General features: G+C 31.2%; 2 protein-coding genes across 5 annotated transcripts; one reads left to right on the forward strand and one right to left on the reverse strand.

Moving 5' to 3' along the window:
- Window positions 1–2,511: 2,511 nt before the first annotated feature.
- Window positions 2,512–8,296, forward strand: LOC8288334 (zinc finger protein CONSTANS-LIKE 9). Of its 4 annotated transcripts, XM_048376633.1 has the most exons (7): window positions 2,516–2,882; window positions 3,005–3,069; window positions 3,773–3,816; window positions 3,958–4,453; window positions 5,391–5,615; window positions 6,388–6,692; window positions 7,375–8,296. In XM_048376633.1, exons 4-7 carry the CDS (start codon window positions 4,088–4,090, stop codon window positions 7,502–7,504), a joined length of 1,026 nt encoding a protein of 341 aa, XP_048232590.1. In that variant the 5' UTR covers window positions 2,516–2,882; window positions 3,005–3,069; window positions 3,773–3,816; window positions 3,958–4,087; the 3' UTR covers window positions 7,505–8,296. The 4 variants fall into 4 exon arrangements, with proteins under 4 accessions (XP_002524598.2, XP_048232588.1, XP_048232590.1 ...); XM_002524552.4 differs by having other exon boundaries at window positions 2,512–3,069; window positions 3,773–4,453; window positions 7,375–7,457; window positions 7,683–8,296; XM_048376631.1 differs by having other exon boundaries at window positions 2,514–2,882; window positions 3,773–4,453.
- A 1,068-nt stretch (window positions 8,297–9,364) lies between these two features.
- LOC8288336 (RRP15-like protein) lies at window positions 9,365–13,713 on the reverse strand. The gene is made up of 8 exons (XM_002524554.4): window positions 13,114–13,713; window positions 12,908–13,009; window positions 12,714–12,795; window positions 12,575–12,594; window positions 12,380–12,440; window positions 11,683–11,756; window positions 9,789–9,869; window positions 9,365–9,611 (listed from the first exon to the last, which is right to left on the reverse strand). Exons 1-8 carry the CDS (start codon window positions 13,552–13,554, stop codon window positions 9,549–9,551), a joined length of 924 nt encoding a protein of 307 aa, XP_002524600.1. The 5' UTR covers window positions 13,555–13,713; the 3' UTR covers window positions 9,365–9,548.
- Window positions 13,714–16,621: the final 2,908 nt, after the last annotated feature.

The following is a 16,621-nucleotide window of genomic DNA, read 5'->3' on the forward strand; positions in this document are numbered from 1 at the left end:
CATGTCATAAATAAGTTGACCAGTTTATAATCCAAACTCATTTATCTTAAATCTAATCCGTTTAATTACGGGTCATATATCGTATCGTTTAATCATATCGTATTAAAAATTCTCGAGCCTACTTCCAAAGTCTAGAAGAAAAAAAGACTTACAATAAATCTTCAATTTAAAGATGATTTACAATCAATAGATTCCTTGAAAGGAGATAGTTTCAAATTGTTCTATTATCTTATCGGATCATTTGAGCTTTATTCGGTTGATTTGTAAATCAACAAATATCTTTTATCCTTTCTACTAAAAATGGAGACGCCTACGCGCGTTTTTCAGATTGGTAGTAATGAAGTTGGGATTGCCCATTCCATTCGGAGAGAATTATGAATTTCCTTCCTCCCAGGTGGTCACGACATAAAAAGACTGTTCCATGTAAAAAGGGAAGTAGCAGTAGGAATGATAACAAAAAAAAGAATACTAATTTAAGACTGAGGACAGAGCCATAGTGGACTCCTTTTACAATGCAACTTCTGTTAGAAAGAAGGGAAAGGAATAATGGATAAATCTTGCACTACAGACAGTGACGCAACGTGTGCACCCATCATTTATTGCATAAACAACACACAAAAAAAACATTGGATAGGATGGGATGAGATTATAAAACAAACAGATTTCTTAAGATTTACTTTGGTTTTTGGGTACAATAAACAAGTTTGAGAGCAGTGGTTGGTTGCCTCGCCCACACGACCAGTCTTCCCAGTGTTTCAAGACAAAACAAACACACTTTCCTTCTGATCACAGTCAAGTATCCTAAATTGCAAGCGAGAATGACTTTATAACCTTTTTTTTTACATTTTCTTCTTTTTCTTTTCTTTATTCCGACCAAAACAATTAGTAAATTATGTACTTATCTTTAATCATCAAAGCCATAATTTGTTAATAACAATGTTTAGATTATATTTTCAGTTCTCATAAGTTTAAGATATTATTTCTTAATACGATTAATTTAATGTTTTAAAATTCCTATTTATAGTTTTTTCTTTTTAATTTCAAAACTTTTACATAATAAAATTGGACCGTCATCTTTTTTTATTGAGAAAAAGAAGATCGGATCATCGGTAATAACAAAAAAGGAGGTGATTATTAATTATTGCGATGAGTAATTTGTGTTATTTTATTTATTAGCACTAATATTGCTTTTTATACTATCAAATTATACTAGAATTTCAATTTTTATTGTAATTAACTTAAAACCATTATAGTATGTTTTCATTAATTTTAAAATGTATAAATATTTAATTCTTTATTCGAAAAATGAAAACATGTGTAGAGTAGGTTTGGTTAGTATATACGGGACGTAAAGTTATTATATAATATCATTAACAGACTCATTTAATTTTACATTCTAATTTTAACTCTAAAACTAATATTGCAATTGAAAAATTAGTAAAATAATTAATTCTTAAGAATAAAAATGACATAAAAAAAATAAAATATCATTATTTCATCAGATACCGTTCCAACAAGGATTTTCCTCCCTTTAGAAATTATCATTTTCCATTTTAGTTTTAATTAATAACTTCATAATGACTTTCTTTAAGATTTTCTGTATATAAAATATTAATTTATCATTTATTCAAACATAAATATAAAATACTTAGTATTGAAATAAAAGTAACTAATTCTTATATATGTTAATATATTTATTTTGATTATACACATAATTTAAATAATATTCTTTTAATTAATTTTTACCATCCAACACTTCAACAAGAAAAAAACAATTATTTTTTAGAAATATTTGAACAGCATGGCACACAATTAGTATCAATTATATGATCATAAACAGAGAGGATAAGAAGACTACTAAACATGATTTTTATGTTTTTCATTTTCTTTTCTCTTCTTGTTTATCTTATTTTTCACGATTCTATTTTTTCTTCTCTTTTTACTCTCACATTTATATATTTATTTACTTATTTTTTTCCTCTTTTTATTATGTTATCTAAAAATAAGAAATTGTTTTTATTAAAAATAATATAAAATATTTCTTAGATTTTGATAAATAAAATAAAAGTACTGATAAGTCTCTAAGCTTTTATAAAAAATACAATTAAATCTCTTAACTTCATAATAGTTCAATATAAGCTTAAAGTCTGAAAAATTAAATTCTTAAAGCAAATATTTTCTATGTTTATGACATGACATCCTATTAATTCTAAACACTAAAAAAACTAATTTAATTATTTTTAACTCACTTTTCACACATAGGAAAATATTAAATATATTTCTTATGAAAAGAATTATAAAATATCTCTTTAACTTTAATAAAGAAATATTAATATTATCATGGATAGTTAAAAATAAAAAATAAAAAATAATAGACAGAGTTAACCCTTCAAATATAATTGTTGTATTGTTAAGCTCTAATATAATTAAATTATTTTAAAATTTTGAAAATTTAATTACATTTTAGCCGAGAATTCAGATATTTATTCTTATCTTTGGCCTTTTTTGGCAAATGAAAAATAGAAAAAGATAGGAAGCTAACCCCAACATTCTTCTTGGGCAGAAGAGAGGGAAAAAGCCGCAGAACACAGAGCTAACCGTGTTCGATCTGTATAGAAAGCGAGGAAGGAAGGAAGGAAGGCCAACTTTATGCTTTCACTAATGAAAAGGGGAGGGCCCCACCTTCCCCCACCCACATGCACTTTTTCTTTCTCTCTCATTGCACTTTTCTTATGTCACATTTTCATATACACACACCCACCCAATATCTATCTTATTCTCTCTCTTTAAGCTCTTTCTTGTTTACTAAAAATATATTTTTTTGCATTTTTATTTATTGTGCATTAGGAAAAAGAAGAAGGAGAAGAGGAGATAGATACACAGTCAGTTTAGATTCCATAAACCTCTCTGTTTTCTGGGGTTTCTTTCTTTAACTTTGCACATCTCTTGTCTGTTTGAATAATTTATAATTATCCTTTTTTGCCTTTGTTTCTGCTACCCAAAGATCTTGTGCAACAGAAAGGAAAAAGAAAAAAGAAAGAGCTTTTACAGATCTTGTGCTTCTATATGGTAATTTTTCTTGATTCTTCTTCTCTGCTTGTCTATGTAGTCTTTGTTTGTCTATGTGTGTCTGTGTCTGTCTTTTTGGTTAGTTATGGAGGTAGTGAAAGTGAAAAAAAAAAAAAGGATCCTTTATGTAGTTTGGTTATTAATGAATTTCGATTCCTTTTCTGTTATGTTCTTTGGTGTTCTTGGATCCTGATTGGTTTTTGTGGTTTATTCTCACAACTCAAAAATCCTTTAGCTGTTTCTTTTTTTCTTTTGTGGTTTATTTGACTTGATTTCTTTGTCAATATCACTACATCAAATGGAAATTTATTTATTTTTTGTTTATTTAAAGAAAGTAGCTCATAGTTTCTGTTCCTTTGGCCAATTGCTGATTTTCATTTCTTTTTAAAACTAAAAGATTAGTTGTACATATTTGAAAAGTGCTTTTGATTTTCGGCAAAACTTTCTTTTTATAGTTGAAAGACTCTAGCTTTCTGTTTCTTTTGTTGAATCACAATTTCGAATTTCGCAATTCTCTTTTTTTTTTTTTTTTCTGAAGTATTTCTTTAAGAAACTTCCTTTGTTTGTCTCCTTTTGGTTTTCTTGCCATGTAGGGATAAAAGTGCTTACAAAAATTCTAGGAGTCAATACTACCAGTCTATCTTTGTAATATAGATAATTGTGCATAACCACTAATCTTATTTTGGTATTATACTTCTCGAAGGTTGTAAAGCCCTTGGTGGAAACTGTACTGCATCAAAGAAGCTGGTGATTGTTGGCCGTTGTCTTATTGATTTGGATTTAAGATTGAATTTGAAACATGGGTTACATTTGTGATTTTTGTGGAGACCAAAGGTCTATGGTCTACTGCCGTTCTGATGCAGCATGTTTATGTTTATCATGTGATAGAAATGTCCACTCTGCTAATGCTTTGTCTAGACGACATTCAAGAACACTGTTATGTGAAAGATGTAATTCACAACCAGCATTAATCAGATGTGCTGACGAAAGGTTATCTCTTTGTCAAAAGTGTGATTGGATGGTTCATGGTAACTCAAACTCATCTTCAACACATAAAAGGCAAACAATCAATTGCTACACTGGTTGTCCATCAGCTTCTGAGCTTTCATCATTATGGTCATTTGTTTTAGACTTCCCTTCTGTTGATGGTGAATCTACTTGCGAGCAAGAATTAGGATTGATGAGCATTGCTGAAGATAGCTCAACTAATACATGGGGTCCTCCAGATAAAACCATTAGCCAAAATGTATCTGGTGCTGCTGCTGTCAATAATGCGTGTGAAATACCTAAATCGAGTGGTTGTGTTGGGAACTCTTCAGCTCCGCAATTGATGCCAAACAATCTAGATCACCCAGCAGGATCTGCAAATGCACCTTTGCCTAAGGTATGCCTTGAAGATTTTATTAAAATCTTTTATGGGGAATATCAGGTGCTCAGCACTTTGGTTTCTTAGTGATTCACATACCTGGTTAGTGGGGAAATTTAATTTATTTGTCAAATGCCTTTACCTCTTAGATCCCTGGCTATAAATTGGGGATACAGTAATTGCAAAAGAATTTTAATGTCCTTAGAAGAAAATTTTCACCAAGATGTTGCATTGTTTGAGCTATTCCACTTTTTTTCTGGAGTCTATCCAGTCTTTAAATTTCTCCAGTAACTGGGTTCTTATTTTTCCTTCTCCTTCCTTGAATGAAGAAATGATATGTGTGGATTCCATTTCTCCCTTTTGAAATATACTTGCTTTCTGTTTGACTATTTCAATGAATTTCTTCCGTAACAGAATTATGCTCATGAATGTTTCTTTCTTTTCCATAACTAATACCTTGATCTTTGTCGCATGTTATATCATGAAACTTGTAGCAGTGACAGTTGACTGGAAAAACTGTTTACCATGAAGTATTTACAGTTTCTAGAGATATCTCCTGTTACGTCTCTAACAGGCAGGGGAGCTTAAGTTGTAAGCTACTTTTTAGAAACACATACGTTGAAGCGTTAGTTGTTTTCCGAATGTAATTTTAGTTTTGATGATGAACTGATGGGGCTTTGACTGCAAATTGTGAGAGATATTATTGTCCCTTCCCTCTCTGCAACTGCAAGGGCAGATTGGTGAAGTCCACTTTTTTGCTTTAATGCTGTCAAAGTCACTTCGGGCTTTTAGCTTAAGGACATACTCCTTGAAAATCTTAATAAAAATTACTTATATCGAAGAAAAAAAAAAAAGGATATTCAAGTGTCACCTTCACTTGTGGATGCACATAAATTTATACTTTATTCTTATATTTCCTAAGGGCCTTTGCAAACTTAATCTTATTGAAATGCAGTTATGCTGTCCTGGAACTAAAGGTCCTGCACTTTGTGAAGATGATCTTTATGAGGACTTTAATATGGATGAAGTGGATTTGAATCTTGAAAACTATGAAGAACTCTTTGGCATTGCCCTTAATGATTCAGAAGAGCTTTTTGAGAATGGAGGAATTGATAGCTTGTTTGGGATGAAAGATATGTCTGCTGCTGATTCCAACTGTCAGGGTGCTGTTGCAGCTGAGGTTCTCTCCTTTTGTCCAATGATATATATGATGTTCATATGTCTTACTTGGCATGGCTTTTTCATTTGTGTTTTCTCTTTTTTATGTTTCAAATAGCATATACTGCTGTGTGCTTTCTTGATCTGGTCAAATTTTGAATTATGCCATTTTTCCTTCAAAGGACTAAGTATAGAAAAACACAAACCATTTCATCCTAGCCGATCTCTTTAGTAAATATGGTTTTATTTTTTATTGAGAAATGATCGAGTGTAGTTTTACTGTGGTTCTTATTTAATGCAAAGGAGTTTGCATTCACTTGAATGTAAAAGCATATGATTTTGTACCATAATCTAATTTGTGTCTATAAGTAATTGAAAACCAATTCCTAACAGGGGCACCCACCTAATGAAAAAGGAAAGTGGTAAAGCTATGGATGAACCAGAGCAATTTGTGAGCAAAATTTTCTCAATAATGAGATAGGTTCTATGTTCCTGATATGGGTTACTTGTTCTTGGGTACTAGTTAGCTGTTACATTGCTATTTGGACTAATTACAAAAAATTCGGTTCATTTATATAGCTGAAATGCCTTTCTACACTTTGAACATTAATGCATTTGATACGTGCTAATTAAATCCTTACCATACCATACCATATGCATTCCTATGATATTGCTTATATTTGATACAATTCAGAAATTGCTCATCTTATATTTTCTTAAATTTCCTGGAACAATGATAACATTAGGCATTTACGAATCCATGTTTGAATATACTTATGGTGAGATTCCTCCAGGGATCATCAGCGGGTCTGGTAAATGCAGTGCAGCCAGCATGCAGCAATGCAGCATCTGCTGATTCAATGATGAGTGCTAAAACTGAACCCATTCTTTGTTTTACGGCGAGGCCAGGCCATTCAAATCTCTCATTTTCTGGCCTTACTGGAGAGAGTAGTGCTGGAGATTATCAAGATTGCGGGGCATCTTCAATGTTTCTCATGGGAGAGCCTCCATGGTGTCCCCCATGCCCGGAGAGCTCCTTCTCATCAGCTAACAGAAATGATGCCGTAATGCGTTACAAGGAAAAAAAGAAGATACGCAAGTAAGTGTACTGCCTACGTAATCCAATAACTAACTTCACTTTTAATTATCAGCATATGCACTTATTTATAGTTTGTTCTGCATTTACATTTACTTTGCAGCAACCTAATATGTCATTGACTTGAGTAAAATTCTTATGTTGTTTATGCCTTAATAAGTCAAGAATTGAATGTCTTCTCTTTCCTTATTTCCATTTTCTAGCATTTCGTTTAATTAAGTGATGAGATCTCTTATGCTGTAAAAATCAGTTGAGTTTAACGAAAACCCTACAGCTCACAAGACTTGGATACATTTATGTGCTGGATTCAGATGTTAACTATAGATGAGCTTTTATGTATTGTTATTGTGGTTCATGCATGAAGACATATTCATGCATGTGTTGTACTTTTGGATGATAAATTGCTATTTCATTGATCTTTGTTTGAGCTTCAGACTCCTTACTTCAGTCAAGGATTTGATCTCATAAGTATCCTTCAAGGTGTCTAATAGTATAATATATGTGACGCCTATCTGTTAACCTTTTTTATTTTAGTAATTACATGAACGTTTGCTCTGGTTAACTTAGAATCATAGCTAAAATAGTTGCATTTAGTGAACTCGTGTTTAATTTTCAGATTCCTGTGGTTATTATTCTGGCACTCAAGGCACTCGAATGTTTAATTGTGAGGTTCATTCTGTTTTAGGTTTGAGAAGAAAGTAAGATATGCCTCTCGCAAAGCAAGGGCTGACGTAAGAAGACGTGTCAAAGGGCGTTTTGTCAAAGCTGGTGATGCTTATGATTATGATCCATTGAACCAAACTAGAAGCTGCTGAGAGTACAATTTTCATACATTCTTTTAGAGAATGGAAACCAACAAAAAAAAAGAAAAAAAATGATAAAGGAATGAAACTGAGTTCTAGTTCGAGAGAATCAATTGTTATTACCTAACACTGGCTCGAATTGATACATGATTTTTCTTGTGGAATGACAAGCTGCATGATTGTATCACAGGGATCTAGGTCTTCATGAAAAGAAAGAGGATGTTATAGAGCTGGTTACGGTGTGCTACTCCGATAAAGTGTGGATGCTCAAGCTTCCATCACTGTAAAGCACATGTATTTGTGACATCATCCTTCAAGGCCCATAGACTGCCTTGTCATAAAGTCTAAACTATGAAGTTTCAGTTTCGTTTCTAATTCCCCAAACAGCTGCTTCTGTTCATTTCTTCTCCGGCAATGGAGAATGTTTATTTATGCAGCCATAAAAATGCTAGATGCTCATAATGTCGACCATTAATTGCCTAGCTTCTTGGCCCGTCACTTACATAAATGCAGCTCCCATGGCATGGTGGGCGACTGAACTCTCAGTTGCTTGCTTGGTGGTCTAAGATCTTGCAGTTGTAACTTTTTCCCCTTATTTTCCATTTTACATGTATAGCAGAGTATATATAGATTTTTAGCCGACAGGGTATGTCTGGCCCAGACAGGTATAAGGTCGGACAGAACACTTGAAAGTTGTAATTTTCCCTATCTTTCTCTGTGGACACATACCACAGGATGATTATGTTATATGTAATGCTGGTAATAGGGTACTTTGGTGATAAATACAAGATGTAATTGTTATGATTAGGTTATTTATTTATTTCTCGTCATTTGCAACCAAATGTGCAGACATTTATTTGAAGACGAATAGAGAATCATGTATTTCCATTTTGTTTTTTAAAAAATCTTTTCCATTAAAGTGCAAAGGAATTGTAATGTTTGCCATATAGGCATCACTGTTTTACTCTTAATGGTAAGGAAATTATTCCAGGAATTGTTTGCAACTTCTGTCAACTAACTTTTACTCAGGATAAATCCTGAATGTGCAAGGCAGGTTGATTATCTGATGTTTCCCCTGGAGCCAAGGTTAATCTCAGTCTGTCCTTCAGCTGGGCTTGCTAAGCAGTCTAGTAACAATCTTTTTCAAATAGGCAAAATGATTTGTGAGGATGCGGTAGCAGTGTGCAGGGTGTGCTTGCTTGTCCTTTCAATTGCTCTGGAGCCGGGGTTGCTTGATTTGATATTTATTATATACCAAAAGCACTTCTGTTTACTTGGATAAAATTTTAAATGTTATTATACTCAACTCAAGTAATTTACAGGTTTAATAAAATACTTGATAAAAAATATGACATTTATTATTTTATTCTTTTAATCATTAACGTGTATCGGATTTCAAGATTTAACAGTTTATTTACTTGATATATAGTTAAACTCAAATAACTTGCTCCTCTGGCTGCTGATTTCTCACTTTCTTAACACGGCAAAAGAAAGGAAGTCAATACTTAAGTTGCTGTCTGCTTAGACACGCTATCATAATAAGTTAACGCCAGCCACTTAAGTTGACACTGTTCATAGTTATGCTGCAGCAGCCATCAGTCCAGACTACAGTTCCCTTGGTGATCTGCTGCTGACGTTTCTATTTTCAGATCCAAACATTCGCTTTTACAAGTTTTCTTCAATACATCAACCCTGCCAACTGTAAGCCACCCGCCCAGTCTCTCAGAATTGTGTTCCAGCTCTGCCATTCATAATGCTCATCTTTTGGTTTCAGTTTCAAATGATTTAACATTTATCTTATTCTTAAAACAGTTCAGATTATACTCTGTAAGTTTTCAAAATGCCATATTCCTAATCCGTGAAACTGAAAGGGGCAGCGAATATGAAGCTCCATTAAATGAAAACAATTAGATAGCATTCAGATAATTTATCTTGAAACATCATAAAGAAGGAATCGAAACCTTTGCTATGCATTAACAGTATCATTACATTGATTTTTCCAGATGTTAACAAGAGTTTTCCCAACAAAAGCTTCATGAACCAGAGTTTAAATGTATCAGCCATCATCAGAACCACTGTCTTCAGACATCTTCCCGATATCATCCGCCACAACTGTATCCTGCATCATATGGTAGATATTCTTTATGAGAGAAGAAGAAAACCAGCATGCGGGATGTGCCGGTGTGTCCAAATTTAAGAGAGACAGAGATAAGCAAGAACAATAAATTTTACATTTGTTGCACACTTGAGTTCTCATATTTTTTGAGACAGAGATTAGCAAGAACAATAGTCTTACCGGCATTTTATCCCAATCCTTCAACTTTGAGTTTGTAAGCATGTAGTTGTCACGTAATGGAGCCCAAGAAGGCCCCTCAGGCTGCATGTTTTAATCACATCATCAAACTCTAGAGAAGCATACTAGTTTTCCAATTTCAAAATCATAACAAATCACAAAAGAAGGTTTTCTTCAACTGATGTTTGCTAATCCTGTGCAGAATTGGGTAAACATGTGAAGATAACATGCAATGATATCCTAGTTATAGATGGCCCTCGTCACACAGTAAGAATATACCTAAAATCAGTACTGAAAGGTACAGCTTTATTTTCATAAACAAATGATAGTAAAATTAATAAAAATCAAAGGATAAAAAAATAGAATGCTGACACCACTTGGAAAATATAAGAGTATTAAAAATTGCTTTTCCTAAGAACCCATAAGTCAAACTCATGTGGGATGAGAGAAATTGGGGTTTAACATTCAAGGTAAAAATGATAAATAAAATAAATAATTCATTAATTTAAAATCCCAAAAATCCCATTCATCTAATATATCAAAAAAAATATATTCATCGCTTAAATAAATAATTCTTTTTAGGGATAACTACTATTTACCCTTGTATTTGTCCATATTATACTAATAACCCCCTGACATTTAAAAAATAAATTCTTTCATCCTTCTATTTTGTAATTTTATACTAAAAGCTTCTTCCGTCAAAATTTCAGTTAAACAACTGTTAACTAGGTTTGATTTTATACTATTTGCCCCTTAATCTTTGGTGTAATATACAAATTGCCCTTTGTAGTTTATTTATTACACTAAAGCCCCCTTGTCTAATTTTTATACAAAAATCAATTTGGAATTTGTACAAAAATAATCAATTAGTGTTCTTTAATTACTCTAATTTTTAGCATAGTTTTTAGCACAATCAAATTCTAGTAAAATTTAAATATTCTGAAAGTACTTATATAATCAAAATATTGAAAATTCATATAATTTAAATTTAAATTGTTAAAATAAAATAGATAGTATTATTATTATTAATTATATTACAGTAGAATTGTAGCTTTGATAAAAAGTTTGAACATCAAATTATATTTCTTTTATCAATTTAGATCCTTATTTACATTGACTTTCAAAACGCAAGGAAATTTTAGTGTAATAAATAAAATATAGAAGATAATTTGTATATTAAATAAGAAATCAGGGGATAAATAGTATAAAACTAAATCTAATTAATGATTTCCTAACAAAAGTTCTAACAAAAGGGGTTTTTAGTATAAAATTGCAAAATAGAAAGGATGAAAAAATATATCTTTTAAATGTCAGGGGGTAACTTGTATAATATGAAAAAATACAGGGGGCAAATAATAATTACCCCTTCTTTTTATTAAAACATAAATTTTATACCAAATAAATGTAATACAAAAGAAAGTATGAATATTATTTTTAAAAGAAAAAAAGTTCAATCTTGCAATTTATAATATTTGAGGAATGTATATTAGCTTTTATTTTTTGTTAAGCATTTTTTTCAATGTATATCTACTTCATTGCTGTTGTCATATGGAATAGAGCAAGCTGTCCAACGGGAGGGTGGAAGGACAGAAAAAAAAAAAAAAAAAAAAAGAGAAAGGAGACAAGAAGAATCCACTTCTGTTCAAGCTAATTGGTGACTATATATAAAATTAGCAGAAATTTTCCTTTCTAGTTTGCTGGTTTGCAGTAGCCTTGCACACAAGCTCATCTTATCCAAAAACAATGTCGGGAGTGAAACAAGAATGATCTCTATAAATGGAATGCTAATAAATTTAATTAGATATGATTTTTTGGAATATAGAAGCTGATGCATGCTCATATAGCTCTTCTAAAAACAGCCAGAGCATAACCTAGAATAGATAGAGGCAGAACAAACCTTAGCAGCAGCATTAGAAACTGATGTCTTGCCTAACTCAGAGAAAAAGGCTTCTTTCCTCCGCTTATTTATCACTGAAGGGATTCAAACAAATCTTTAGTGAGAACTGAAGAGAGTTAAAAGCAATGTTCAGCAAAAGCGCGGATGACATGCAGAAAAAGATAAATTATAGTTCCTCACACTATAATAGATGGTTTCATTACTGCTTTGTGCTTTCAGATGCAATAAGCATGAATTAAACTGGAATTCTAAAGCATGAGATTAATCAATCTGATACTCTCACACCATCAACAGAGTCTCCTAATTGTTAAGATATGAGCTTAGAAAAAGAAAAGAGCCTCCCAAATATGAAGATGGGAAGGAGAAGAAATGTCCCTTAGAAAGCTGCCGAGCTTCAACTCTTATCTTCGAAATGGAGTAAAAGAAAAACAAAAATACACAATAGAGCATTATGATATGCAACTTAAATTCATAAGGCAACAGTGTCACAAGTTCTTAATGGACTTAAAAAGCAACTAAAAACTCACCATACCATTATAATATGTGGCTCACTAATACCTATGAATTGAGTTAAAGAGAAATAATAACTAAATGAATCAGGAATGATAAATTCTTAGTTTAAATCAAAATGTAGGAATGATGGTAGTATCGAGGATAAGAGGATCTGGACATCTATTTGCCACGTTGATGAGCATACCTTTTGCATCTTTTGTTCTTGAAGGATCGAGCCCTTTCTGTGAATTTTGTGCCTTGTTGACCTATATATAAGATGATCAAAAAAGAAAACTTATTCTAAATGTGGAAAAGAGTAAAAGAAATAACCAGAGAAAAATCGAACTATTACAGATTCTGAAAGGGAAACAACATGATAAGTTTACAGAAATTAACTTACAGCATTGAACAACTTGACCACTGAAACACCAGGCACATATACAGCAAAAATAGTCTATGTCAGTATGAGAAACAACACTAACATTACATTGAAAAACAAAATACAAGTACTATTGTTATACAAATCAAACACCTGTTACCTCCTTTTGTAGCGAGACCTATCAAATACTTTTCATGCGAGTCTAAATAATTAGCAGGCTTCACATGTCCCTTCTCTTCCATCTATTACATCAAATAAATAAGAAACAGGATTGACAAAATTGCAACAAAAATAAGAACAATGAACCCACTTGTAACCAAAAAAAAATTAAAATCGAGTGAAAGTTGAAAATACCAATTTTTTCTCTTTCTTGGCCTCTCCCTTGACCTTCCTTTCTGAGTCCTCCTCAGCAAGCTTCTCCGCCACAAGCTTTTTATGACCTGATAACACTGGTCCCTGCAAATCCAAACCCAAAAAAAAGTTCAAATTCCCCATCTTTACAACCAAAAACAAAAAAAAAAAAAAAGGCCCGCTACTATTAAAATTTATAGCTATCTCACCAATGAATCATCAGACACACTCTTTTTTATAATACTGTTAAAAGCAATCTTAAAAGCTCTACAACCCTCGATTAATTTTGTAATTCCAGGCTGAATTTCACCATCTTCTTCTTCTTCTTCTTCTTCAAGGTCAGACCCATCAATTTCAATGCCAAGATCCTTCTTTTCACCATCATCATTATCATTGTCCTTTAATGATACAATCTTTTTATCATCAATGACATGGGTTTTCTCTTCTTCTTCTTCGTCTTCATCGTCATCAGAATTATAATCACGTGCCTTCTTTCTAAGTAGTTTCATAATTTTAGGGTCTTTTCTTACTCTCCCTTTCATACCCTGAAACTGTTTTTGCTTCTTCTTTGCTTTCTTGCCTTTCTTTTGCCCTAGTTTTCTCTTTCTAAAGGGATTTATTGATTGTTGCATATGGGTTTCTTCGGCCATTCTTCAATTTAGGGTTTCAACAAAGTATCAGTTAACAGATCAGAGTTTTGAGAGAAGAATGGAGTAAGCCTTGTTGTTGCTCTAGGGTTTTTGCTGCAAATTACTAAACCCTGCTAATATCGCAATTTCATTTGTCTTATTCTCAACACCAGTTTATTTAGAGAACCCTCCTTAATGAAATTTTTATGCAATTTCATCCTTACATTTTCAAGAAAAAAACACCTTTTATTTTGTATTTATATAATTTATATTTATTTAATTGTTAATCCAAAGTATACAAATTAGTTTAAAAAAATGTCATTTCTGTCAGGATACATTTTGAAAAATATAAAGAGGATAATGCATAATATATCAAAATTTATTATATAAAAACTAAAAATAAATTAAAAGATATTATATGTCATTTTTGTCATTTCATACTCCAATAAGTAACAATTTGAATAAGGAATAAAATACAAACATCTTTAAGAATATAAAGATGATAATGCACAATAAGGCAAACCTTAAATGGTACTTGTTATTGCGTTTTACTTATATAAACAGCTTTTAAATTATAAAGGAATAAAAATAAGATTAAATAATACCATAAAAATATATTTTTAAAATTTTCAGTGTAGTAAAAAAAATATATCTTAATGAAGTTATAACTTATCAAAAGGTTCATCTAATTATAAAAATAAGATTAAATATTATTGTAATAAAATTAAATATTATCATTTTATTAAAAAAGCATGTTTCAATAGCATTGTATATCATAATGATATATATAATAAGCCGTGTTTTTGTTTTCTGGGGCCCAATAAGTTATTCACTTCATACGTTTCTGTAGGCCGAAAGCATTCAAAGCTTAAATTCTGGGCTCAAGCTTTGCTGAACTTTTGGACAGGCCTAAAAACAAGGTTTCTTTTTCTTTTTTTTACTTCTTTTTAACTGTACCGATTTTTGGCTCTGCTCATAATTTTCTCATCCAAGCCCCCTAAGTTGTGTGTGGCCTAATTACATAAAACATCACAATGCAGTTTTTCTAGTAATTTTATCCCATTTTTCAGAATTTTATATGAATATCCATATTTATGTAATATTTTTTTCAAACATATAAAAATATTAAAGAACGCGGTGCCGATGCTATGACATATAATTTTTGTTCAAATTGAAAAACGAATTAGTAAAAATTGTTGACTCATTTAATACATTTTAAAACAGTATTTTTAAATGAAAATTAACACGAATGACATCATATATTGCCTTAATTTAGACCAAAACAACTTTCCACCTGGATTTTTTGACATCCGAGACGTTAAAAACAAAAAGAAACAAATAACAGAAAACTATTTTTTGTTTAATTTCTGAATTTTCTTGTTGAATATCGAGTCCAGTTTGGATCCAAATTGGAGCACTCATGAAGATCAAATCCAATTAGGAAGACTTAATTAAAAAAATTAATTTTTTTTTATTTTCTAGTGTGATTATTAATTTTTTTCACTTTTTATAGTAAATATAAAAGTATGGTTATTTCTCAACTGAATAGTCATAGACAATTAACCTTCAAATTAAAAAAAGAAAAAGAAGTTTTGTAACAAAAAGGTGGAGAACACGACATGAGTCCTTCAATGACAAAACACTAAAGCACATGATCAAATATATCTGAGGTTTAAGGACTGAGTTGAGTGAGGAACATGACTTCACTGTGTACTGAGATAAAAAGACAAATCAAAGAGAGAGATGGACAACTATTCAATGTACGTATACATACGTTTAAGATAAGGGGTAATAGTAATAGACGAGGGCCATTCAGCGGATTCCCTCTCCCTTCTTAATTGTTCTGCCATGCATTTCATTCCCTCACCCAACTTCATTACTACTACTGCTACTACTATCATATGCCAATATGGTGTGGTTCCAATGGTTAATTAAGCGCTAAAGTTTACTCTATTATGCATAAATGAAACCTTATCTGTTTGCTGGTATGTTCTTTCTTTCTTTTTTTCCTCTTTTTCTTAATAATTTGGTTTAATAATATCAGGATAGGACCTGCAGAGAAGGGTGGTCCTGGACTGACATTGATGGTGTGGGGGTATACATATATATATAGATGTAGCTTTCGTAAATGGAAACTGATGGACCCAACACTCATAAATCTGTAGATTTAGTGCCAATCTATTTCAAAATATCAATGTATATGTGGTTTTATCTTATAATAGACATCTGTCTTTTCTTCTGTTGGATTTCCATCTATCTGTCCTCTCTTCCTTCCTCATTCAGATGGTCCAGTCCTTACTCCAACAAGCTGCCTCTCTCTCTCTCTCTCTCTCTCTCTCTCTCTCTCATATATATTTTGTCTTTCTAGACTACTCCATGGAACTTATTTCTTCCTACCGGCTACCAGTTACAGCTACCAGATTGTATAGATTTTTTTTCCCCAACAATAGATACTTTAGATTTTTGACGAAGATATTAATAATTAATCGGAAAAAAATATATTTTATTATATATATTTAAATTTATTTTAAAATATGTTAAACAGAATTTTTACGGCGATAAAATATTTGTTAAAAATTTTAAAATAATTATATTTTTCAAATTTAAATTTAATATTTTAATTAAACTCAAAAATATTCTATCTCACCCATATATTCTTTCATAGAAATATTCTATTTTCATATAATAATATAGTAATATTTTTCTGTCAGATTATTTAATTCTAATGCATATTGATGAAAAAATTTACGTGAATATATCATGTTTATATTTTTTATTGATTAGAGAAAATATATACATAGTCATACATTAAAAAGAAAATAAAACAAATAATTATAAACATTTTATATAAAGCATTACTATAATCTATTCAATTCTTCCTGAAATCTTTAAAAAAATATTTGGTTGCAAACAACAATTTAATATATAGTTTCTAGTGAGATTTTACAGTGGTGCTTGCATATGTGGCGATCCGTATTGTTTACTTGTCTAATTTTTTAAATTAATGAATCAATATTAACACTTGCTGATTGATTTTAGACTTAAAGAAACACTTTTGTTTCTTAATTTTAAATAAATAAGTGCGTTT

The sequence above is a fragment of the Ricinus communis genome, chromosome 7 (genome assembly GCF_019578655.1).
Source record: "Ricinus communis isolate WT05 ecotype wild-type chromosome 7, ASM1957865v1, whole genome shotgun sequence".
Lineage (NCBI taxonomy): Eukaryota > Viridiplantae > Streptophyta > Magnoliopsida > Malpighiales > Euphorbiaceae > Ricinus > Ricinus communis.